We start from the raw sequence: 20,458 nt of genomic DNA on the forward strand, positions 1-20,458 counted from the left end.
ATGAACAATTTTGAAAATACAACAGTTACCTTGAAAAACAGCAGTTTGCTATTTCGACAAAAGATTTACGATGATGACGAAGACGATGATGACTTCAACTTCACCTCAGACCACAACCTTCTCAACCACACGAGAGGAAGCAAAATTTTATCAACTTTCGAATTGATATTCTTAATAATGTGTCTGTTTGGCCTGGTAGGAAACAGTTACAACATTTACATTTTCTTCAGCAAGTGGCTCAACAAATTCATGGACAACGTTGAAAGGTGCACGACAATAGGGCTGATATACATGTCCTTCTCTGATGCTGCATTCTGCGTTATCTCCATTCCACAGATCCTGACATTCATCGTTCCAGAGAAAGAAAGTTTGTTTCTTTATTACTACAGCGTTTTCAGATCTGACTGCTTGAACATCATACTATGGAACAGCGCCTGGCTTGTTGCCATTGTTTCCCTGCAGAGGTTGGCCTACGTGTCTGGCTTCTGGAACGATCGTCTAAACGCCAAACCGATACGATTTGCGTTTCTTTGCGGACTCCTCTTCATCTTCTCCATCATCACCTTCCTGCCAAACTGCTTCAGTTACGAGATTGAAACAATCGTCGTAAAAGGCAAATCGCACAAGAAGGCCACGCCGAAACTTTGGTTCACTGTGCCGCTCTACAAAAATCTTCATTCCTTTTTCATAATTACGTTTGGACATCTTCTGCCTTTGACGCTGCTCGTTTACAGCAGCAGCCACCTGCTGTGGATTGTCTACAGGGCCAAACTGACCACGGACTCTAAAAAGTGCAGGAGGTCTCAGGTTAGAATATTTCCTTCTTCTTGTTTTAAAATATTAAACTAAACTCATTTTAAATAATTTAAATAATATATATATATATATATATATATTTATTTATTTATTTATATATATATGTATATATCAAATAAAACTAGGCCTAGTGATCACACAATAATGAACGTAATATAAAATGCTGTGAGCTTGAATGTGGTTTCCTTTGAAACGAATTTGTTTCCGCTTCAAGTTCATTCCTTTTGTGCGTGTTAGCCAAAAGAATTTGTTTTCATTGCTGTATAAAGTGCGAAGGATTTATTCAATGACTGTTGAAAGGAAGCGCATAAACAAATAAAATATTGTGACTGTTGTTTGTATATGATTCAATTTTCAATACGCTTTGCATGGCAAAAAAATCTTTTTCAGAGCACGCAAAATAAAAACTATAAACCATCTTGTGTAAGGAAACTCTACCATAATTAAGCAAGTTGTGGCAACAAATTGATGTACACCAAGTGACACGTCAGTTAACGACAACTAACGATGCATCTCAGATAATCTCAGATTACTTCCTGTCAGCCTGCTTGTTTCTACTCATGGCATCGCATTCAGCGAACATGTCGAGCATCAACCTATAGCACATCACATCAAAAAATTACAAATGAAGAAAAATGACAACGCATGGCATTTCATTTCTAGAGATCACAACTCAATCACACGACACCACAGGTCACAATGGTCATTTGGTTAATAGTGACCACATATCTCTTCATGGTCAGTCCCTCGATGATCGTCGAATGCATCATCATCATCAACGACGCAACCACCAGCGACATGACTGAGCAGGACAGCAGCAGCACCATGGACGTCCTCATATACATCACTCAATACCTTCAAACAGTTAAGTTCTCACTGAATTTCATACTCTACAGCATCTTCAACAAGAAATTCCGCAAAGATGCGTTTGCATGCTGTCCACGTCTAGCGCGCGGTCGCAATAATAGAAACAAATTCAGAATGTGATTTGAGTGGGATGCGAATGATTTTCATACCAATCCCTGTGAGTTGTACAGCCCCTGAAGTTGTTGAAACTTTTTATATCATGTCACGTGATTCAATGTCATTGTGCTTCAGTGCTGTTTTTGGAACAGTTATTATCATTAATAATTTAGCTGAAGTGAAAAAAAATTTTTTTAAACGTTTAGTTTTATTAGAATCAAATTGGTTAAACTTAGTTGTCCAAAAAGTTTATAATTTTTAAAGTGTAAAAATGAATAAAATATTAAACGCAAACGACTGGTTTTAATCACAACTATGCGACACACCCATACACACACGCGCGCGCGCTCATACTCACACACACACACACACACACACACACACACACACACAAACACAGAAACACACGCACTGATTCGCTTGTGAAGCTCGTTTTAAAATAACCCATCTTTTAAATTGAAAACGCTTGTTAATGTTCATAGCGTTTAAATTAAAAGAACAGTTATAATTAAGTACAAAACCAATCCTTTCGTGAATTTAAAACATATACAAACCAACGTGATGGCACACAAACTTGTATAAAAAATTAATTCTATAAAAATTAATTGAAAAAAATTAATTATAAAAAATGCAAAAAAAAATGTTCCGAATGTAGCAAGCAGTAATATTCGCTATAAACAGTTACATTTCAAATAATAATAGTTGGAATATCTTTTAAATCCATTCTTTAAAATTAATCGACTGCTTTAGAAGATGGAAGAGCATTCAATTTATCGATTCAACGAACGCATTGCGCTCCGAAACTAAATATGATTAGGACAAGCGAACATAAGTGGCATCGTTTTGCAGAGACAGAGAGATAGATAGATAGTAGAGAGAGAGAGAGAGAGAGAGAGAGAGAGAGAGGAGAGAGAGAAATTCCCTACATTCAATTCTGGGAAATGGAAAAAATATAGATGTTAATAAAAAGAAAGAGTTCATGTGAGTTAAATTGAACATGTAATTGAAGCTGGGGCATGAGACGTTGAAAAACTTTCTTTTAATTTTTCACTCATTATTTTTACTTAAAAAGATTAACAAATAAACAGAGAAAGTAGTGAACAAAATTCAAATTCTTGGAATTTAAGATCAACCGGGAAATTACTTTTCAACTAAAACTGTAACTTAATATCTGTGTTGTTTATCTAATCCTAAAATAAAAGAACGCACACACTCACACACACGCACACACACGCACACTGACACGTACAGACACAGACCAACAAACATAAAAACAAGAAGAAACATCTACATATCATCATACATACATACAATCACAACCATAATTTCATAACAAACATACACTCACACAGTCCCATGACAAAATCTTCTAGCAGGCAACATGGCAGCCAACATTTCAGTGCTCGCTGACAATAAGTTAATTTGCGTTCACGAATTATTCATGTGCGCTTCAACTGTGGAATGGTTCACTTATTATTCTCAAAAGTAATTTTTTCGGCAATTTGAATCAGTATCTGTCGATTTTATTCTCCCACGAATTGGTATCTGACTGTTTTATTCTTGCAAAATAACATTTTTTTATTCATGTCATAGAATTCTAGGCTGAAATTGCCTCATTTCGTTCATTTCTAACAAACTTACAACAATATACCGTGAGTAAGTTAATAAATGTGGATGCGTTTTTTATCATGTCTTTATTATAGTTTTATTTTAATACCTTCCACAGTGTATCCTGAAATAGATAGAATGATTGATATGCACTCATTATAGGTAGGTTGATTGATTGATCGATACACACTCATTAAGGGTAGACTGGTTGATTGATTGATTGATTGATTGATTGATTGATTGATTGATTGATTGATTGATTGATTGATTGATTGATTGATTGATTGATTGATTGATTGATTGATTGATTGATTGATTGATTGATTGATTGATTGATTGATTGATTGATTGATTGATTGATTGATTGATTGATTGATTGATTGATTGATTGATTGATTGATTGATTGATTGATTGATTGATTGATTGATTGATTGATTGATTGATTGATTGATTGATTGATTGATTGATTGATTGATTGATTGATTGATTGATTGATTGATTGATTGATTGATTGATTGATTGATTGATTGATTGATTGATTGATTGATTGATACACAATCATTTCAAATAAATTGAATGATTGATACGCACTAATTACAGATAGATAGATTGATTTATTTTTAACTCATCATAATGAACGCATAAGGTTTTAATACAACTGTGGGGAGAGATAAGGCATATGCTCCCCAATTAACATCATATTCAACGTGCTATAATTCAATTCCTATACTGAAATTCCAACTTTCAAACAATTGCTTTTATAACGAGAAAAAATATTATTGATAAAATTATAGAAAAAATAATTTCAATAAAATAATTTAATTTTAAATATTTTTAAAGCTTGAGATGAAGAGCTGAAATTTAGATATAAAGATTAGAAACTAAATATTTCTTTCTGATGTTTTTATTACTTTTTAATGCGGTTTCTTGCTATGTACTTTTTTTTTCTTTTAAATTTAATATTTTTAAATTGATATCTCTTATAGAAGAATAAATGAAAATTATTTTCGGCTTTGGTTTTTCAATTTGCTGAATAAAAACAAAAGTTTTTTAAGTTTTAAAATATTAAGAAATTTGAAACAAACACATTTATGTGGAAGATAATTTTCAATAAAACCAACATGCTCAGCCGGAGAAAGATTTTGTATAAGATGAAATAAATTTAGAAATAAAATTATTTTCCATTTGTCTGGAAAGACTTTCACTTTGTTACTTTGTTAGACACCAATAAAGTCATTTTGAAAATATTATATAAATTTTTTTTAAATAATTAAACTAAATTAAAAAATCAGTTAAAGCACGATGTATATGTGAATTGGATATTTTTAATTGACGCATAGCTCGGGGACAGCACTAACACTGACACCCACACTCACACGGAGAGACGCACACACACACACCATCGTATGCGTTGACACCTGAGACTGGAAAGATTAAAGAAGAATGGAAGGACGTTAGTTGAGATTCACGTCTACAGAAGTATTTCTGAGATGAAAATTTCTTGAGACCACGTTCATTTAAGACTAATAAAATATTTAATAATATATGTTTGTCTAAAGATACAGTTAGTAAAGATTAGGAAGGGATTGGAAAAACAGCTAATATGTACCATCTATTTGAAAATATTCGGAAATGTTATGGCCACTTAAATAAATGAACAAGGATTATTGCAAAATATATATTTAAGACGGGGATATATTTTCAAAGTAAACGAAATTCGCGGTTTTTAGCAATATTTTATTTTATTGAAAAGAAATATGTATTTAAAATGATATTGCTCTAAGCATCAATTTATATATTAAATTAAAATGAAAAAAATTCCGTCTTCTTTTTAAATCAAAATTGCAAAAAATGTTATTTTGAAATTTCAAAATTCAACTAAAACATGAGACGTGAGACTATCTACTAAAAAAGGGAAATTAAAAAATCTAGAAAATAGACCTACAACATCATGACAGAAAAATTAGATTTTCAGTCAGCAATGTAATTGAGCTCAGCGCAGCCTGACAGATCTATGGATCAGTTGTTTCTGAGAGTTTTGAAAGAGTAGGACTCTCTTGTTCTTGTCATGCTCACCTGTCCAGTGGCTGTAGATTTTCAGGGCTGATTCATCGATGATCCTCCTCAAGAAGCTGATGGAGTACGAACTGCCTGCGTTAGTCATGGACTTCGTGTTGCTCGCATCTGCCTGCTTCGAGACCAACTTGCGCATTCTAGAGATTGCTAAAGCCGATAGGGCTAATCGCTGTTGGTGTAAATCTTCTATTCAATTATTTTTATTCATTTTTTTGCAAGTTGCCGGCTGTTATTATTGTTTTGAGGCTTAGGACGTATTAAAAGTTGGAATTTAGCTGAGTGTAATATCGCACGAATCGTTTTTATAAATTTTCATTTGGGAAATTAAAGTTATTCTTCAAATTTTTTAAATAAAAGTTATAAAAAATTTTCACTGAAAAGTCTGGTCTCAAGTATAAAATAAAGGTAATTTTTGTTTTCCTTTTTTTCAACTATAAAATAAAGATTTTTTATTTCACGATGGTCAGCATTGGTCAATGCGGTTTGTATTCCACGATAGATTTAACATTCTGTTCAAAAAATGTTCTACTCGGGTGAACCTTGTATGAAAATTTTCATCAAAAAGTTCATTCCAAGTCACGCACGTTCGGAAAGACCATTAAATATTATTAAAACGAATTTTAAACCTTGGCTAAATTAAAAAAAAAGAACTTTCACGAATATTGTTATAATACTTTGAATTATTTTATTAACATTTAAAAAAATTTTAACATTTAAAAAAATTTTTAAATTTTTGGAATAAAATAAAAAAACCTTCAGTGTTATTTTCTTACGTAAGACTTCGTTCTTAAAAATTTAAAAGTTCAAAATTAATAAAAATAATAATATTTGAAGTTTTAAAATATTGCTTTTTAACTTTTTAACACCAAGTTCAATGAAATTTAAGATGAATTTAAGAATCTAACACCACACACAACTTCACATGCTTGCACAGTGTGTGTGTGTGTGTGTGTGTGTGTGTGTGTGTGTGTGTGTGTGTGTGTGTGTGTGGAGGGGGGTGGGGGGGGGTAGGTGGGTAGGTGTGTGTAATTTTGCGTGTGTGAGTAGTGATAATTCAGTGAGTGTTAACAATTTTTTGTTTAAGCGTTAAAGTTACTTTTGCAGAGAAAAAAGGATGATCGAGACATTTGTTGGCAGCCGGTCTTAGGTCTGCGTCCGTATTGAAGAGTTCTGACAGCTGCACTCATTAATTGATGGCACGAAAAATTCTCAACAAATTAACGTAAATAAATAATGAACAATACATATTTTATTTGTCGCATTAGCAAGAAGGACACTAAATAATTCATTCTGCAAACGTCAACAAAAAAAATTAAAAGGAAAAAAAACGTCTAGCTTTCCTTACTCAGCCTTCCCACTGGATTATGAAAACAAATTGACTCAATTTGTTTGGCACATTGTTAATAAAATTTAAAGCATCAACATAAGCAGGTTGCAAAAGTTTTAAGAAGGCACATCCTTGATTCAATACAGTATAATATGTTGTATATATCTTTAATTAATTTTTTGGTTTTTATTTTCCAGAAAATTCTCATTCAATGAAAAATAAAAGTAGTGACAAATTATATTAATGATGTGCCAGGCGCATAGCGGAAGCATAAATCACATTCAATTTGAACGGTTGCTATTAATTTCTGCGCAGATCAGTCTGGCCAAATTGTCATCATCGTCATGGTCCTCATCATATTATTTCAACTTTATTTATTTACAAATACTTATAAAAGTATAAAAATTGAAATAATATATAATGGTATTAATAAAAAAAATAAAAAAAAGAACGGTAATAAAAATGATAAAAATAACAACCAGATTCTTCGCATCTTTATCGACAGCGTTCCACACAGGCTTATTGAAATCCACATAACCAATGGACACGAGGTGCATCATTTTCGGCAGGTTGTGGTCCCAAAATGGAAAGTTTCCCGTTAATCTGGGCATTTGGGGTTTCGTTATTTTAAATTTGCAATCTTTAAGAAACGCAGTTTACTCTACGGAAACGCCATGTACCAATATTGTGGGAATGAATGAGTGACATAGCAGCCAGCATAGATGTTGCGCACCGCGTCAAAATAGCTGACGTGAATGATGAGGATTGAAGCGGGAAGGAGCTAAATGAACGAGTCCATAAATCATCGAGTTTGTGCTTTCGTTTTAATTTTGTAATTTGCACCCGATTTATAATTAACTAATTTGTTAATTTAGGTCAACATTTATAAAACTGTTCAAAAAGTGCAATTTATGCGCAACGACCAAGGTTCAAAGCAAGATGAATGAAGGAGTCCCAGCATAAGCAGGTTGAATGATTTTCGGAGGGTTGTAGAGTAAAAAATTTTCAAGAAAGACAACAAGTCTCACACGTTTTAAATTCTTTTATTATAAATAAATATTTAACCTATGTTAAATTTTTTTAAAAGTTTCAAATAAAAACGTCGCGAAATTTTTGAAAAAAGGAAAACTTATTTAAAACCAAAATAGCTTTAATTTTAAATACTAACAACGTCGCCATGACAACGCCGACAGCCCATCTGTGAACAAATGTGAATTTTGTAAAACACATTTTAGGTAAAAACATACATTAAAACAAATATTAATATAGTATATATAAACATGTGTGGTGTGTGAGTGTGATGATTTCATTTATGCGTGTAAAGTGGTAGCTAGTTAGGATATTAGTTGTTTTTATGAATGCGACATTTCCGGATTCGGATTCAGAGATCCGTACGAATCCATCACTTAGAATAGATCCTGATACTACAATACAAGATTTCCTGGATCCGTCCCATTCCTTGCTGTTTGGTTCGTTTATTTGTTCACCAGTTCATTCGTTCTCATTTCTTATGTTTTATAATTATTTTTAAATTTCATAATTCAATAAGAATAAGCAGGTATGAGGATATATTTTATTTTTACAAACATTTAATACAAAAAGACAAAAACCAACAGCATCTATCGTGTCTCCTCAAACACGACTGCAGTACGAAGAACTCGAAATAGCAACATGCCATATCGTGTGAAGCCAGTGTAGCGTACACACAATTGCAATTAATTTTATTGATGTATTAGGGAATGTTCATTCCATAACATATTGTATCCTGCACGAATGATAAACATTCCAATACAAACGTGACTCCAAGTCAATGATTCTTATCTTAATGAAAAATGGAAACACTGTTTCTTGAAATCTCCGCTTGCGCATTTTCTACAAGCGATTTTTTTTATCCAACATCACTGAAATACATTTTAATTCTTCAGAAATTTTGTGTCTATGTGTACAAATAAAATACAATTCCTTTAATTTTTCAGATATTTTCATTAAAAGGATATTTATTGTTAATAAAACAATTTCCGGAGTATCTGTCGCTCGGCATTTAGCATACGCTGCCGATGCTGGCGATGGATGATGAAAGTAGGTATGTGTAATTACTTTTTTGCATTTTCAGTTTGGAATGTTAAAAATGGATTGAAAACAAAATTTTTAAAAAATGAATAAAAATTTTTGACAGTATATTTTTGAAAATTTTGTAAATTTTATTCAATCTTAACGACAATTGTTTTTACAATATTTAGAACAACGCGAAAGAACGATAAAACTTCAAACTCACACCGCGAACATCTCACACCCTGAATATTTTACATCTTTGGTTAGCGCATCCAGATCTTATTCAATTGTTCACTCATCGATCGTTAGTCAGTTAATCATCTCGGACGAAATTAAATAATAGCAATGTTGGCAATGAATCATATGAAATTTGCATTTGCTTATTTATAAGTGATGAGGATTATAGTCATATGTGAGTAAGAAGTGTGTGTATGTGTGTGTGAAGGTATTTGTGCGTAAATTTGTGTAAAACGATGTGTGTGTAAAAATGTGTGTGTTTAAATGTGGTTACGTATCTATGTTTCATGTGGGTATGAGGTATTGCATGCTGCGGATGTCATGAATAAATCTTTGCCGTACGTGCTGTCTTGAGTTAAGTATGATTCATAATTTTGACTGCATGCAATATACTTGGTGATGACAGTGTGAGTGTATTCTATGATCATATGGTCGGTGTGATTTATTGTGTTGATGATGACAAGATGATGAGGAAGAAGATAAGAAAAATGATGGTTATAATAAAAATTATGACTACAGCTGCTGATGAAAAAGTTTACTGAGGTAATAGTAACTATACCGTGTTATTTGGTAGTGACAATGATGTTTTGGGGAGTGTTGATGTCATATTTTTATTATCATTGGGATAAACAAGGAAGTCTTTTGAGCATGACGTACAACAATCAAATATATAGAACCATCAAATATATACAACCATCAGATGTATACAACCATCAGATGTATACAACCATCAAATATATACAACTATCAAATATATACAACTATCAAATATATACAACCATCAGATGTGTACAACCATCAAATGTATACAATCGTTAAATATAACTACTTTTAATATAAACACCTTTGGATTCGATAAAATAACAAGATGAACAATTTCAATTTCAAAAATAGACGTACGTATATGTAGACATTATTCTACAAACACGTGATTTAATTTTTTTTTTTTGAAACAAATGAAAACTGAAATAAAATTAATAACGTTTGTTTCTTCTCCCGTACAGAAAAGATCTAAGCAATAATCTTCCCCCACCGCCCTCACTATCATTCTCATACTCCTCTTCATCCTCATCATCATCATCTTCATCATTATCATCATTAATTTCCGAAATAAAATTTCATTCAAACAAACCAGGTTAAGAAAATTAAATTAAAATATTTTTTCGCAACTTGGACCGAAGGCTTAGAAAAGTTTGCCTTACAAATCTCATCACAATTCATCAACCCGCGATAGCAACTGTCAGTCACTGTGAAACATTTTTATATTGTGTGTGTGTTTGTGTATGTGTGTGTGTGTGTGTGTGTGTGTGTATGATGTGTGCGTAGCAAGAATCATCATCATCAAGCAATGAGTGATGATGATAATAACGATACCAAACACAGGACGATTTGAAACGAAAATGATGATAATGACGATGATGATAATTGATAAAAATGTACTGATGTGGTGTAATGATGTTATGTTGATGGTGACGACGATGATGATAATATTGCAATGCAGTGGTAATGATGTTGATGGTGACGATGATGATAATGTAGTGATGATGACGACAGGAATGATAATAGCAACAGCCAATCATCATTTCTAATGGTATTTAAACAAAAAGTTGTTCCTGCTAATTAAGCAAACAAACTGCAGAGCGAACACAGCCTAAACTCCGTACGTGACTAACAACACACAAAAACGACATAGTAGTAGGTATTTCTTAATGTATGTATAATATTGATAGTTACATGTATAACATTGATAGTTGCATGTACTGCAATTATAGGCGTATTTTTACATTTGTGTATTTAACGGGAAAGAAAAGTATTTTTTTAAAGGAATATAGTTAGAAATTTAAAAATAGATCTAAAAGATGCATTATAATCAATTATAATGATAATATAATCAATATTATCATTATATTTTTTATTCTGATGAATCATATGAGAGGAACAACACAAAAAGTTGCCAATGGTACGACGATGATGATGATGAGGCCCGAAATGAGAAATACATTTTCGGTTCTGTCATCACTACCATCCTTATCATCGTTGCTAGCATGTTGTTATCATTATACTGTCATCATCATTTCTATAATTATCGTTAATAACTCACTCACACATGTGCAACAATGTCGAGAGCAACATATAAACATAAAACCTGGAACATACGTCATATACGATACGTCATTCATACGTCATCCATACATCCGTCATACGTAGTACTAAAGTGGATAAGTAGACAAACGTAAACAAACACAATAAAAGTATATGAAACAAAGCAAACAAACATAAACCTCTAAACAAACATATACAGAGACAAATAGACAGACAGACATGAGCATATAAATACATACAGAGGCAAACAAAAACATAAAGAAGCAATGTAGACATAAACAAATATATAGGCAAAGGCATACAAAGACATAAACTAAGAAGTAAGCACAATCGTTAAAATAAATAAATAGAAACACAAACATAGAGAACATACATATCAGATGGTCTTCCATGGCCAGTGTCTGATCTATGCAGTATCAACTCAGCCAATTCAGGAGACATGTAACTCAACGAGCCAGTTATGTCTTCACGTTTTTTTCAAAATAATAATATAACATATAGTGTAATAGTTAAGACGCATAGTCCTGCTGCTGCTGTTTGTGTGTGTGTGTGTGTGTGTGTGTGTTTGTGTTTGGGTGTGTGGTGTGGTGGTGTGTGTGTGTGACAAACAGTTAATAAAGAATCAATGACAATTTTGGTAATAAAAAATTTTGTAATGAGCTATAATGAATAACTTTATTATCCAAAATTGGATTGAATCACCATTTAAATATCTTTAATATAATTTTTTACTTTAAAATTTAATAATCTGGCAACCTTTCAAATCTGTATCGCTCTTTACGTGACGGGCCAAGCTGAAATCAGTAAGAACAACCTCGTAACTATCATTCATATAAATGGATTCCAGCTATTTCAGGTTCGAATATTTTATTTTAAAAAACTTTAAAAAGCAATTTAACTGAAATTTATAGCAAATACAAACTAAATTGACAAAAAACCAAATTGTTTAATATAATTAATAATAAAACTAGTAAATTTTTATATCAGAGTAGAATACCTTAACATTACGATGCACGATCATTTTGTCATGAATGTAATTCAAAGCCTGCAGCAGCTGGGAGATAATTTTTCTTAAAGAAAAAAGTATTTTAAAATATAAAGAAAAAATGTTTGGATTAACTAACGGAAAATATTTTTTTTAAATAATAAATTTTAGAATTATGAAATGTAAAAAAGTTGGCCATTTCTGGGATAATTTCAACATACACACAAGTGATAAAATAGTTTGAATATTTATGGTTTATTTTTGAAATATTTAGAGCTTTAGACGATGGATAGGTGTGATAATTTTGGTTTATTCATGAAAAAATTGAAAGCTGTAAAGTATGTGCGTTCGTTTCGTTACCTGACATGTTGGATATGGAGAACTCCCTTTTTTGATAAGAAGCTGTTTAAATCGTGGGGTGGCAATCTTGAAAAATAAAAATAAAATAATATAAATAAAATAATAAAATTTATTTAACAAATAATAGAATAAATAACAAAATTAAAACACAAAATATATCGTAGGTATAAATGATGAAAAATTAATTAGTGACTTTTGTAAAGAGAGATGTGATAACATGGCTGTGATAACTGATAATGAAGAAGAGGATTATGGTGAGAATAATGATAATGGTACTGCAAAGTGTCAGAAACGTTGTTACTTTTCCGTGAGTATGATCAAATGTGATGGAGTTGTGAAGACGGACAAAACTTTCACTAGAGATAAAAGAATCAAGTTAAATCAATTGTGATCTGCCCATTATAAAATAACATCCTAATTAAATAAAAAATATAATAATTATTATAACTAATTATAATCAATAATTATTAACATTATTTGTAGTATATATATATATTGTAAAAGAATTATCCTTAATTTAATAAAAAATAAAATTTAATTATTCAAGACAACCCAACTATCTGATAAAAACGCAGGTAACGTTGTAAGTAACCCTAGCCCAAACTGTAAACTTAATTTCTGTCATCCGAAATGAAAAATTTATTTTTCCAAAAAGACACTGACAGATATTTTCGTGTCCAGAGCAGATCTTCATCATGTTAACTTCATTGTTGTGGTTTTTGGCGGGCTCCTTATCAGCGGACGAACCCTGTGCAACGGCAGCTGTCAGATCAATTATTTTTGACGAGTAACTCTCGGAGGATTTCTTCTTAGAAATGCAATTCCTTACCACACTGTTCGCCCCTCTGTGGCAAGGAAAAAATAAAAAGCCATTTGTACTGTCATGTATGCATCATCTTGCATATATATTTATTTAAAAGCCATTTATTTCTATATATTAGAAGTTTTGTTAATGTCGAATTGGCATTTGTTTCTGCTTCATATTGGGTAGTTTTTGATTGGAATCTAATATGATTCGCTCATTCGCTTTGAATAGCATGCACGCTTTTTGGTAATTAATACTGACGATGAAGTTATGCAACGAGCTACGAAGCTACAAATACAAAATAATGTTAATAAGGTACTAATACATTAGAAAATTTGGTCAAATTTTATGTTCGAAAAATGCTCCTACAAGTCTAGACAGCAAATTATTTTAAATTTGATAAACGAACAACCTCGAAACGTAGCCCCTCAGGTCGTAGTTCGAGTAAAAATTGTCGGGAGTGGAGAAAGTTTTCATTTTAACTGGCTAGCCCTTCTCTTGTACGTAGCAAAATTACCAAATTATAATTATTTATGAAATTCTAACTGTTTTTATTATGAAGCATAATTATTTTAGCTATAATTGGTATCGTACGGCCGACTACTTAATTAGTATTAATTTTATCATTTGTTATTGTTAGACATTCATTAAAACACGTTTGAAACGTAGGTATACATAAACAAAACCAAAAAAAGCTAAATTTATTTCGAAACCGTCTTTGGAAATATAAAAAAAAAAGATTATCTGCATGATTTAGATAAAAATTTTAAAAACGAAAAAGTAATTAAATTTTTTAAAAATTATTTTCTCCCATCCACGTCAATGATCTTTATTTGCCAGTGGGTTCAAAATCTTTCAATTTGTTTGGAATATAATCCACAGGATTTCTGTTTGAAAATAAAAGAAAGTCTGCATTTACTATAATTTCTTATCGTTACTATTATTATTATATTTATTTATTATTATTTATTATTTAGAACGTTCTCATCACCGCCATCATCATCGTCGTCGTTTAATTTTTATCATTATTTTTTTCAGCTCTTATTTTTTATCAGCATCACTTTTTTTCATGTTTCCGTAGTCACCATCATTTTTTAATTTCAACAGTACAACAGTAACACAGCAATAGAAGTTTAAAAATCTACGCTTGTGTATTCATCGTTATTCAAACTGTCATCATTAGCCATAATACCAGTTACGTACATCCAAGAAATGCTAAATCTAATCTGATATAACTCTGGTTTCTCTTCATTCCACGAATAAATCTTTCACCTTTTACAAACATAATCTGATATCTGATACTTAAGATCTAAATCTCATTTTGTATCTTACGAAGACGTTCGTTTAAATGAACAAGTGTCAAATGAACAAAGGTGTTAAATGGGACATAGATACCACCTCGTCCTTAGTAACAACTAATGACAGTCAAAAAATAACAATGACATCACCATCGTCACACGAAACTAACATTTCTTTGCCGTTTAAGCTATCAACAAAAATCATCATGCTCTCTTTAAACCATTCATTCTGTTTGGCCTTATTCATTACTGTGGAAAATCACAAAACCAGATGTTAGTGTCGAGTATTTATCAATGGCTATCAATTAACTAACTAATTAATTCATTCATTAATTAACAAATTAATTAATTAATGCAATTAGCCCAATTAAATGTAAGTGAACCGACCAAAATATCTGAAATGTTTAATAACGGCTTGTATGTCGAGTACAGATTTTGTTGAAGTGTCAATCTGCAGCCCAACTAACCATTTCGTCAGGCATTCGCCAAACTTGTTTCTGTAACTATGGTCGATAATTAGGTACAAAGTTGTCATCAATATCATTATTATCGTCATCATCGCGTTTATTATCATTTTAACAATCACTACTACAACATTCAACATTTTCATAATGTTTTTCTTTTCATAATGAGTAAAAAAGTGAAACTGAACTTACGTGAATGAAGTTGGATGCACTTGCAGCTCTTTTATCATGGAGTTCTTGCTTAAATCGATGACAAAATATCGAATTTTTGACTCGATCAATCCTTGCCTGCCAACATAACGAATCATTTTAATTTACGTCCATAATTAGTTGAGGTTATAATCATAAAAATATTATTACTGCCTTATGAAACTAAAAAATATTACTCTGACTCACCAAAATGTTTGATCTTGTTGGCAATCGGAAGTTACGATTATAGCAAGGAAAAATCTGAAAATAGATTATTAAAAAATTAATCCGATTCAACCAACCCAAACAACATCTCTTGACAGATCGAGTTGAATCATATTTACTTGAAATCTTCAGAGAATGTGGACATTTTGAAGAATGTATCCCAATTAGAATCTCTTCTTTCAATTTTTTTTACAACTTCAAGAGCTAAACGCAAGCAATGCAATGTTAACCATCACCATGTTAATATATTAGCCGCGATTAAAAATAATATATACCTTTGAATTATACTTCTATACTAAAGAGAAAATTGAAAAAAATAAAAAAAAAACGAAAAAGTGAAAAACATTTTAACCATCTTTGAGATGCTTGACAATAACTTTTTTAGTTGCTAGCGTGACATTATATGTGCAGTTCTTGTGTGGAAAGTCTGGCGTTATGACGGGCATTACTTGGTCTCCGCCAATCTGACCAAGTTTCGTCAATTTAAAAATTAATATTAGATTTAAAAAAACTATGAAATAGTCTTATTAAACTTATCGATATTTAAAATACGGTCGCTTTTAGACCCGAATAAGACAACTGTAACCCAACCATGTTTCAGTTTTTTTTATAACATCGGTGGTATATATATATATATATATATATATATATATATATATATATATATATATATATATATATATATATATATATTTATACTACATTCTATCCACATGTAAAATTTAAATACAACAAAGTAGTACAAAGTATGGCATACGTGGCGATTCCATGATTGGTGATTAGATGAACCTTCTTGTACGTAGGTCAAGGTTACAGGCTCTGGCCAAGGCCTGGTTGGTTTGTCAAAATGAATATTATAACATCTATTTAATGCTTCTCCATTTATGGTCAAAAACCAGTTATTGCTAATTCAATTGAATTCAATTCAATTTAATAACTGATAAGCATGAATTGATGATGCATTACCATTCGCTGAAAACCTTATAAAACATTTTAATGCTTTGAAACACGTCGAGATTTTCAAAATTCGTGCAAATGTAGGCGCACAGTATGCTGCAAGATGTCCCACTCAAGTAACCAAGAGTATTTGAGTACAGACCTTTTCCTTAATTTGGAAAAATTTCTATATTTATTTCATTTTTTATAAAAATTTTAAATTAAATAATAAAATAACTATTATGTATCAATTCAACTTTACTTTTGGTCCATAGTTTAATACAGTTCAGAAATGTGACAAATTTTTTCTTATTTGGAATTAACTTCAGAAACGTGTCGACGCTTTTTAAACCTGTTTGGCGAGAACATTAAATCAATCATTAAACTAACATGGCATATAATATTTTCATGAAAGCATTAAAAAATAGGCGCATCAGCTAACCTAGTTAAGTAATTATAGACATCAAACCATACATCTAACAGAAAATCACTACATGCAAAAAAGTAATTTCAGCGTTTGAAAATAATCTGGGATCTACTTGCGCTCGAGTTAGGACACTGCAACATAGGACACGGCACTCTTAACTACTGAGCCATGAAAAATATAAATAAACTAAACATACCGATGTAAGATTTGATACTAATTTCATCCATTGAGTTCATCAACTTTGCGTCTAAATAATCTTCAGGAAGGATTTCCCTGTTCACAATGGCCAGAGATATGTCAACCTTGTGAAATAAATCAAATTCGTTGAAATTTAAGCAGATGAAGATAAAACAACATAAAATAAAAAGTTCAAAAAGAAGCGATTATAAATGAAATAAATTTTCAAGTCAAATAAATCGCCTTAAATCAAATTTTAATCATCTTAAAATAGTCAAAATTTTGCAGACACCAACAGATGAGTTTTTAGATTTACATTGCCGTTTTCAAGCAGGTTTCCTACCAAACTATTATTTGCCATATTATTTGCTCGCGGAATGTATATAGCCACAAATGGAAATAAGTGAAATAATACGTTACGTAAACTATAAAAATACGTACATCAACGTCGTTCACATTCATCTTTATCAGCGGACATATTGATTGTTCAACGGCCTTAAAAATACATATTCGTATTATAATTTAATCTCTCTTAATCATTTCTCAAAGAAATCAGCACACACACACCACACATACACCACACACACACACATACACGTGCTGTGGGCAGCGCTTGAATCCACGCATCATATCACGCACATTGTATGTGATATGCGGGGATCTATTAGCATTTTAACCCAGCGCTACAACAACGGAACCAGAACCAAGCGCCTTAACCATTCCACCATCTACTATTTGAATTAAAAATTTTATAAATCATTCACTATAATAACTAAGGCTTCCATAAATTAACAATAAACCAAAAAAAATTTGATTTATACAAGACAATTCAGAATAAAATCCATGACGTATTCCATCGAAACTTACATAAACACACTTAACAGCTGGTTCTCTCTGAAGGTAAATTTTGAAATCCTTAAAAAAAGAATCACGTGTGAAGTGCTTTGATAGCAGGCAGACTAAATCTACATCTGAATCTATCGAAAATGTAAAATTATTAATAAAAAATAATAATAATTTAATAAAATATCGTTAAGTTAACACACAAAAAAAAACAAATTAAAAAAAAGACTTTTAGAAAAGCATCCCATGGCATATGATCCACTTGCAAATAACTTTGCATAACAAACTGAAGACTTGCTATCAAGATTCAAATCCTAAAAAGTGTTTGATTTTATTTGTGAAAATATTTTTAAAAAATCAGAAAAAATGAAATAGTGTGAAAAAATAATTGTTACAAAAATTAAATAGAAAATATTGTCATTATAATTATTTATTTAAAAAAAAATCAAAAGACATTATTTACTTTTTCTTTAAAGAATTCCTCAACCCAACCATTGAGTAGTGATTGAACAGTTTCTATGGCTAATTTTCTTAAAATAGAATAACTCATTAAAAATTAATTTCAATGAAGTAAAAACATATGACTTGCAATGAAAATAAATGTGAATAACAATAAAGAATAAGAAAAAAATTAACTTTCACTGTGTAAATGGATGATAATTAATTTATCATTTGTTATGTTGTAAAAGCAAAATTTTTTCTTTAATAAAATTACAAAAAATTCACCTGATCCTAAAATCATCTTCTTTTGCAACAAAACCATTCTCATCCAAATAACTCTCTAACTCATCAATATTTGACATTTTTAATTATTTATTTATTTATTTATTATCTAATATTACTATAAAAAAAATTAAATGTTAAATATGCCTATCACTAGCTAACTATAGTTTAAAAACATCAAGTAAATAAAACATAGCATTACATATATATATATATAAACAATTGTAAAGTTCTTGAATAAATAAAATAAAAATAAATATCTGTAACAACCAATAAAATGCAGTGATGGTATTGTTTGCATTGTTTGCTTGCTTAGATAGATCTATAAGATGATACAAATAAAAATATATATAACATAGAAAATACAATCAGAGACTCAAAATAACTTATGAATATTCAAACAGTTTTATCTAAATTATTTAGAATGATTGCAAACATAATCTATGACTTAATATTAATAAATATTACTATATTTATATAATAATATCATAAAAAATCGTATATACTATATAACTATAATATACACTTTAAATAAAACATAACATAATCATGATGATAATCTTATGAAATGAATAAGGTTTTGTTTTCACAACAAAATAGATAGCTGCATGATATTAACTAACTAAATAATAAACTCAGATAAATCTGTCACATGAAATGAAACACCTGATAATAAATATAAATTATAAATACAATTTAATAAATTATAATTATTTTTTTATAATATTTAAAAATAATAAATTTAAATATTCATGAATGGTTCTTATATATATAACTTTTTAACTTTATTTGAATGAAACACGAACGGCACTACAAACATAACCGAAAATAGTTACAAGATGACGGTCAAAATGCTGGTACCAGATTAGCTGTGGATGGCTTTTAAATGATTGCGCAATGTTTGGAATGACTGAAGCTAAAAGTGAATGTAATTGAAATGATTTTAAAGTCGTTATTTGAATAATATAATATAAAATATGACATATATATATATATATATATATATATATATAAAGTGTGTGTATATTTTATTAACATTGATACATTTTCTCCTATTGACAATTTATTTTATTTTTATTCTAATTTATTCTCGTTGCGTTATCATTGAGAAGCTATTTTGAGCTGCACGGTGGCCGAGCCCACAAGAATTAATTTTCTTTTTTTGGTCTCCGAATCATTCATGCTTTTTGTTTTGTTTGATTGAAAATAAAAGTGATTTGATATATATATATATATATATATATATATATATATATATATATAGATATATAGTCTACATATATGCTTGAATATCTTTTTATTATTGTTGTTGTCATTATTTCTTGAATTTATAGTTTATTTTTGTGTAAACCTGATGAATGAATGTAATCTATACAAAAAAATTACTTTAGTAGGAAAACTGTCATGTTTTTCAATCGTCTTTCTTAAAACGTCTCATAAAAAATGTTTCACATGGGACTTTACTGTTTGACGTGGTTGAACATTAGTTCATACCATACAATAAAAATGGTTAGCCTATCTTCCTTTTGATGCCTATTTAACCGCATTTGCATCTTAGAATAATGCATAAACCTCTTTTAACAACTTTCAAAATTTTATTCTAGCTTGTGTTGTTTCAAATCAAAAGTTAAACACTTTACACTGTGTTGAGTTCCTGCTAATGATTCGCACGCATTTGGAAGTTTCAGAGCGTAAAATATCTACCTAGGTAGTACGGACTTGCAATGGTATTAAGTTGGTGCAGTCAAGCGCACCATGGACATTTTCATAAAAGAAGAAGATTCGCTTCGCCGAGACACTGAAAATAGCGTTACTGATTTATAAGAAAGAGAAAAAAACCACA

General features: G+C 30.5%; 4 protein-coding genes across 4 annotated transcripts; 1 reads left to right on the plus strand and 3 right to left on the minus strand.

Annotated features, from left to right (window-relative positions):
* On the plus strand, nucleotides 1-2,205 carry HELRODRAFT_188060 (hypothetical protein; the record flags this gene model as incomplete). The annotated part of the gene is made up of 3 exons (XM_009011434.1): nucleotides 1-807; nucleotides 1,510-1,771; nucleotides 2,180-2,205. 3 exons carry the CDS (start codon nucleotides 1-3, stop codon nucleotides 2,203-2,205), a joined length of 1,095 nt encoding a protein of 364 aa, XP_009009682.1.
* Nucleotides 2,206-5,381: 3,176 nt separating this feature from the next.
* HELRODRAFT_159557 (hypothetical protein) lies at nucleotides 5,382-7,402 on the minus strand (the record flags this gene model as incomplete). The annotated part of the gene is made up of 3 exons (XM_009011435.1): nucleotides 5,382-5,633; nucleotides 6,561-6,641; nucleotides 7,271-7,402. The coding sequence occupies 3 exons, from the start codon at nucleotides 7,400-7,402 to the stop codon at nucleotides 5,382-5,384; spliced, it is 465 nt and encodes a 154-aa protein (XP_009009683.1).
* A 5,682-nt stretch (nucleotides 7,403-13,084) lies between these two features.
* On the minus strand, nucleotides 13,085-13,810 carry HELRODRAFT_159558 (hypothetical protein; the record flags this gene model as incomplete). Its single annotated transcript, XM_009011436.1, has 2 exons — nucleotides 13,085-13,373; nucleotides 13,746-13,810. The coding sequence occupies 2 exons, from the start codon at nucleotides 13,808-13,810 to the stop codon at nucleotides 13,085-13,087; spliced, it is 354 nt and encodes a 117-aa protein (XP_009009684.1).
* Nucleotides 13,811-14,162: 352 nt separating this feature from the next.
* On the minus strand, nucleotides 14,163-18,695 carry HELRODRAFT_159559 (hypothetical protein; the record flags this gene model as incomplete). Its single annotated transcript, XM_009011437.1, has 14 exons — nucleotides 14,163-14,220; nucleotides 14,802-14,880; nucleotides 15,019-15,134; nucleotides 15,288-15,383; nucleotides 15,629-15,713; nucleotides 15,862-15,973; nucleotides 16,267-16,339; nucleotides 16,476-16,614; nucleotides 16,708-16,797; nucleotides 17,069-17,174; nucleotides 17,917-18,026; nucleotides 18,122-18,206; nucleotides 18,356-18,422; nucleotides 18,619-18,695. 14 exons carry the CDS (start codon nucleotides 18,693-18,695, stop codon nucleotides 14,163-14,165), a joined length of 1,293 nt encoding a protein of 430 aa, XP_009009685.1.
* Between the last annotated feature and the right edge of the window lie 1,763 nt (nucleotides 18,696-20,458).

The sequence above is a fragment of the Helobdella robusta genome (genome assembly GCF_000326865.2).
Source record: "Helobdella robusta unplaced genomic scaffold HELROscaffold_1, whole genome shotgun sequence".
In the NCBI taxonomy this organism is placed as follows: domain Eukaryota; kingdom Metazoa; phylum Annelida; class Clitellata; order Rhynchobdellida; family Glossiphoniidae; genus Helobdella; species Helobdella robusta.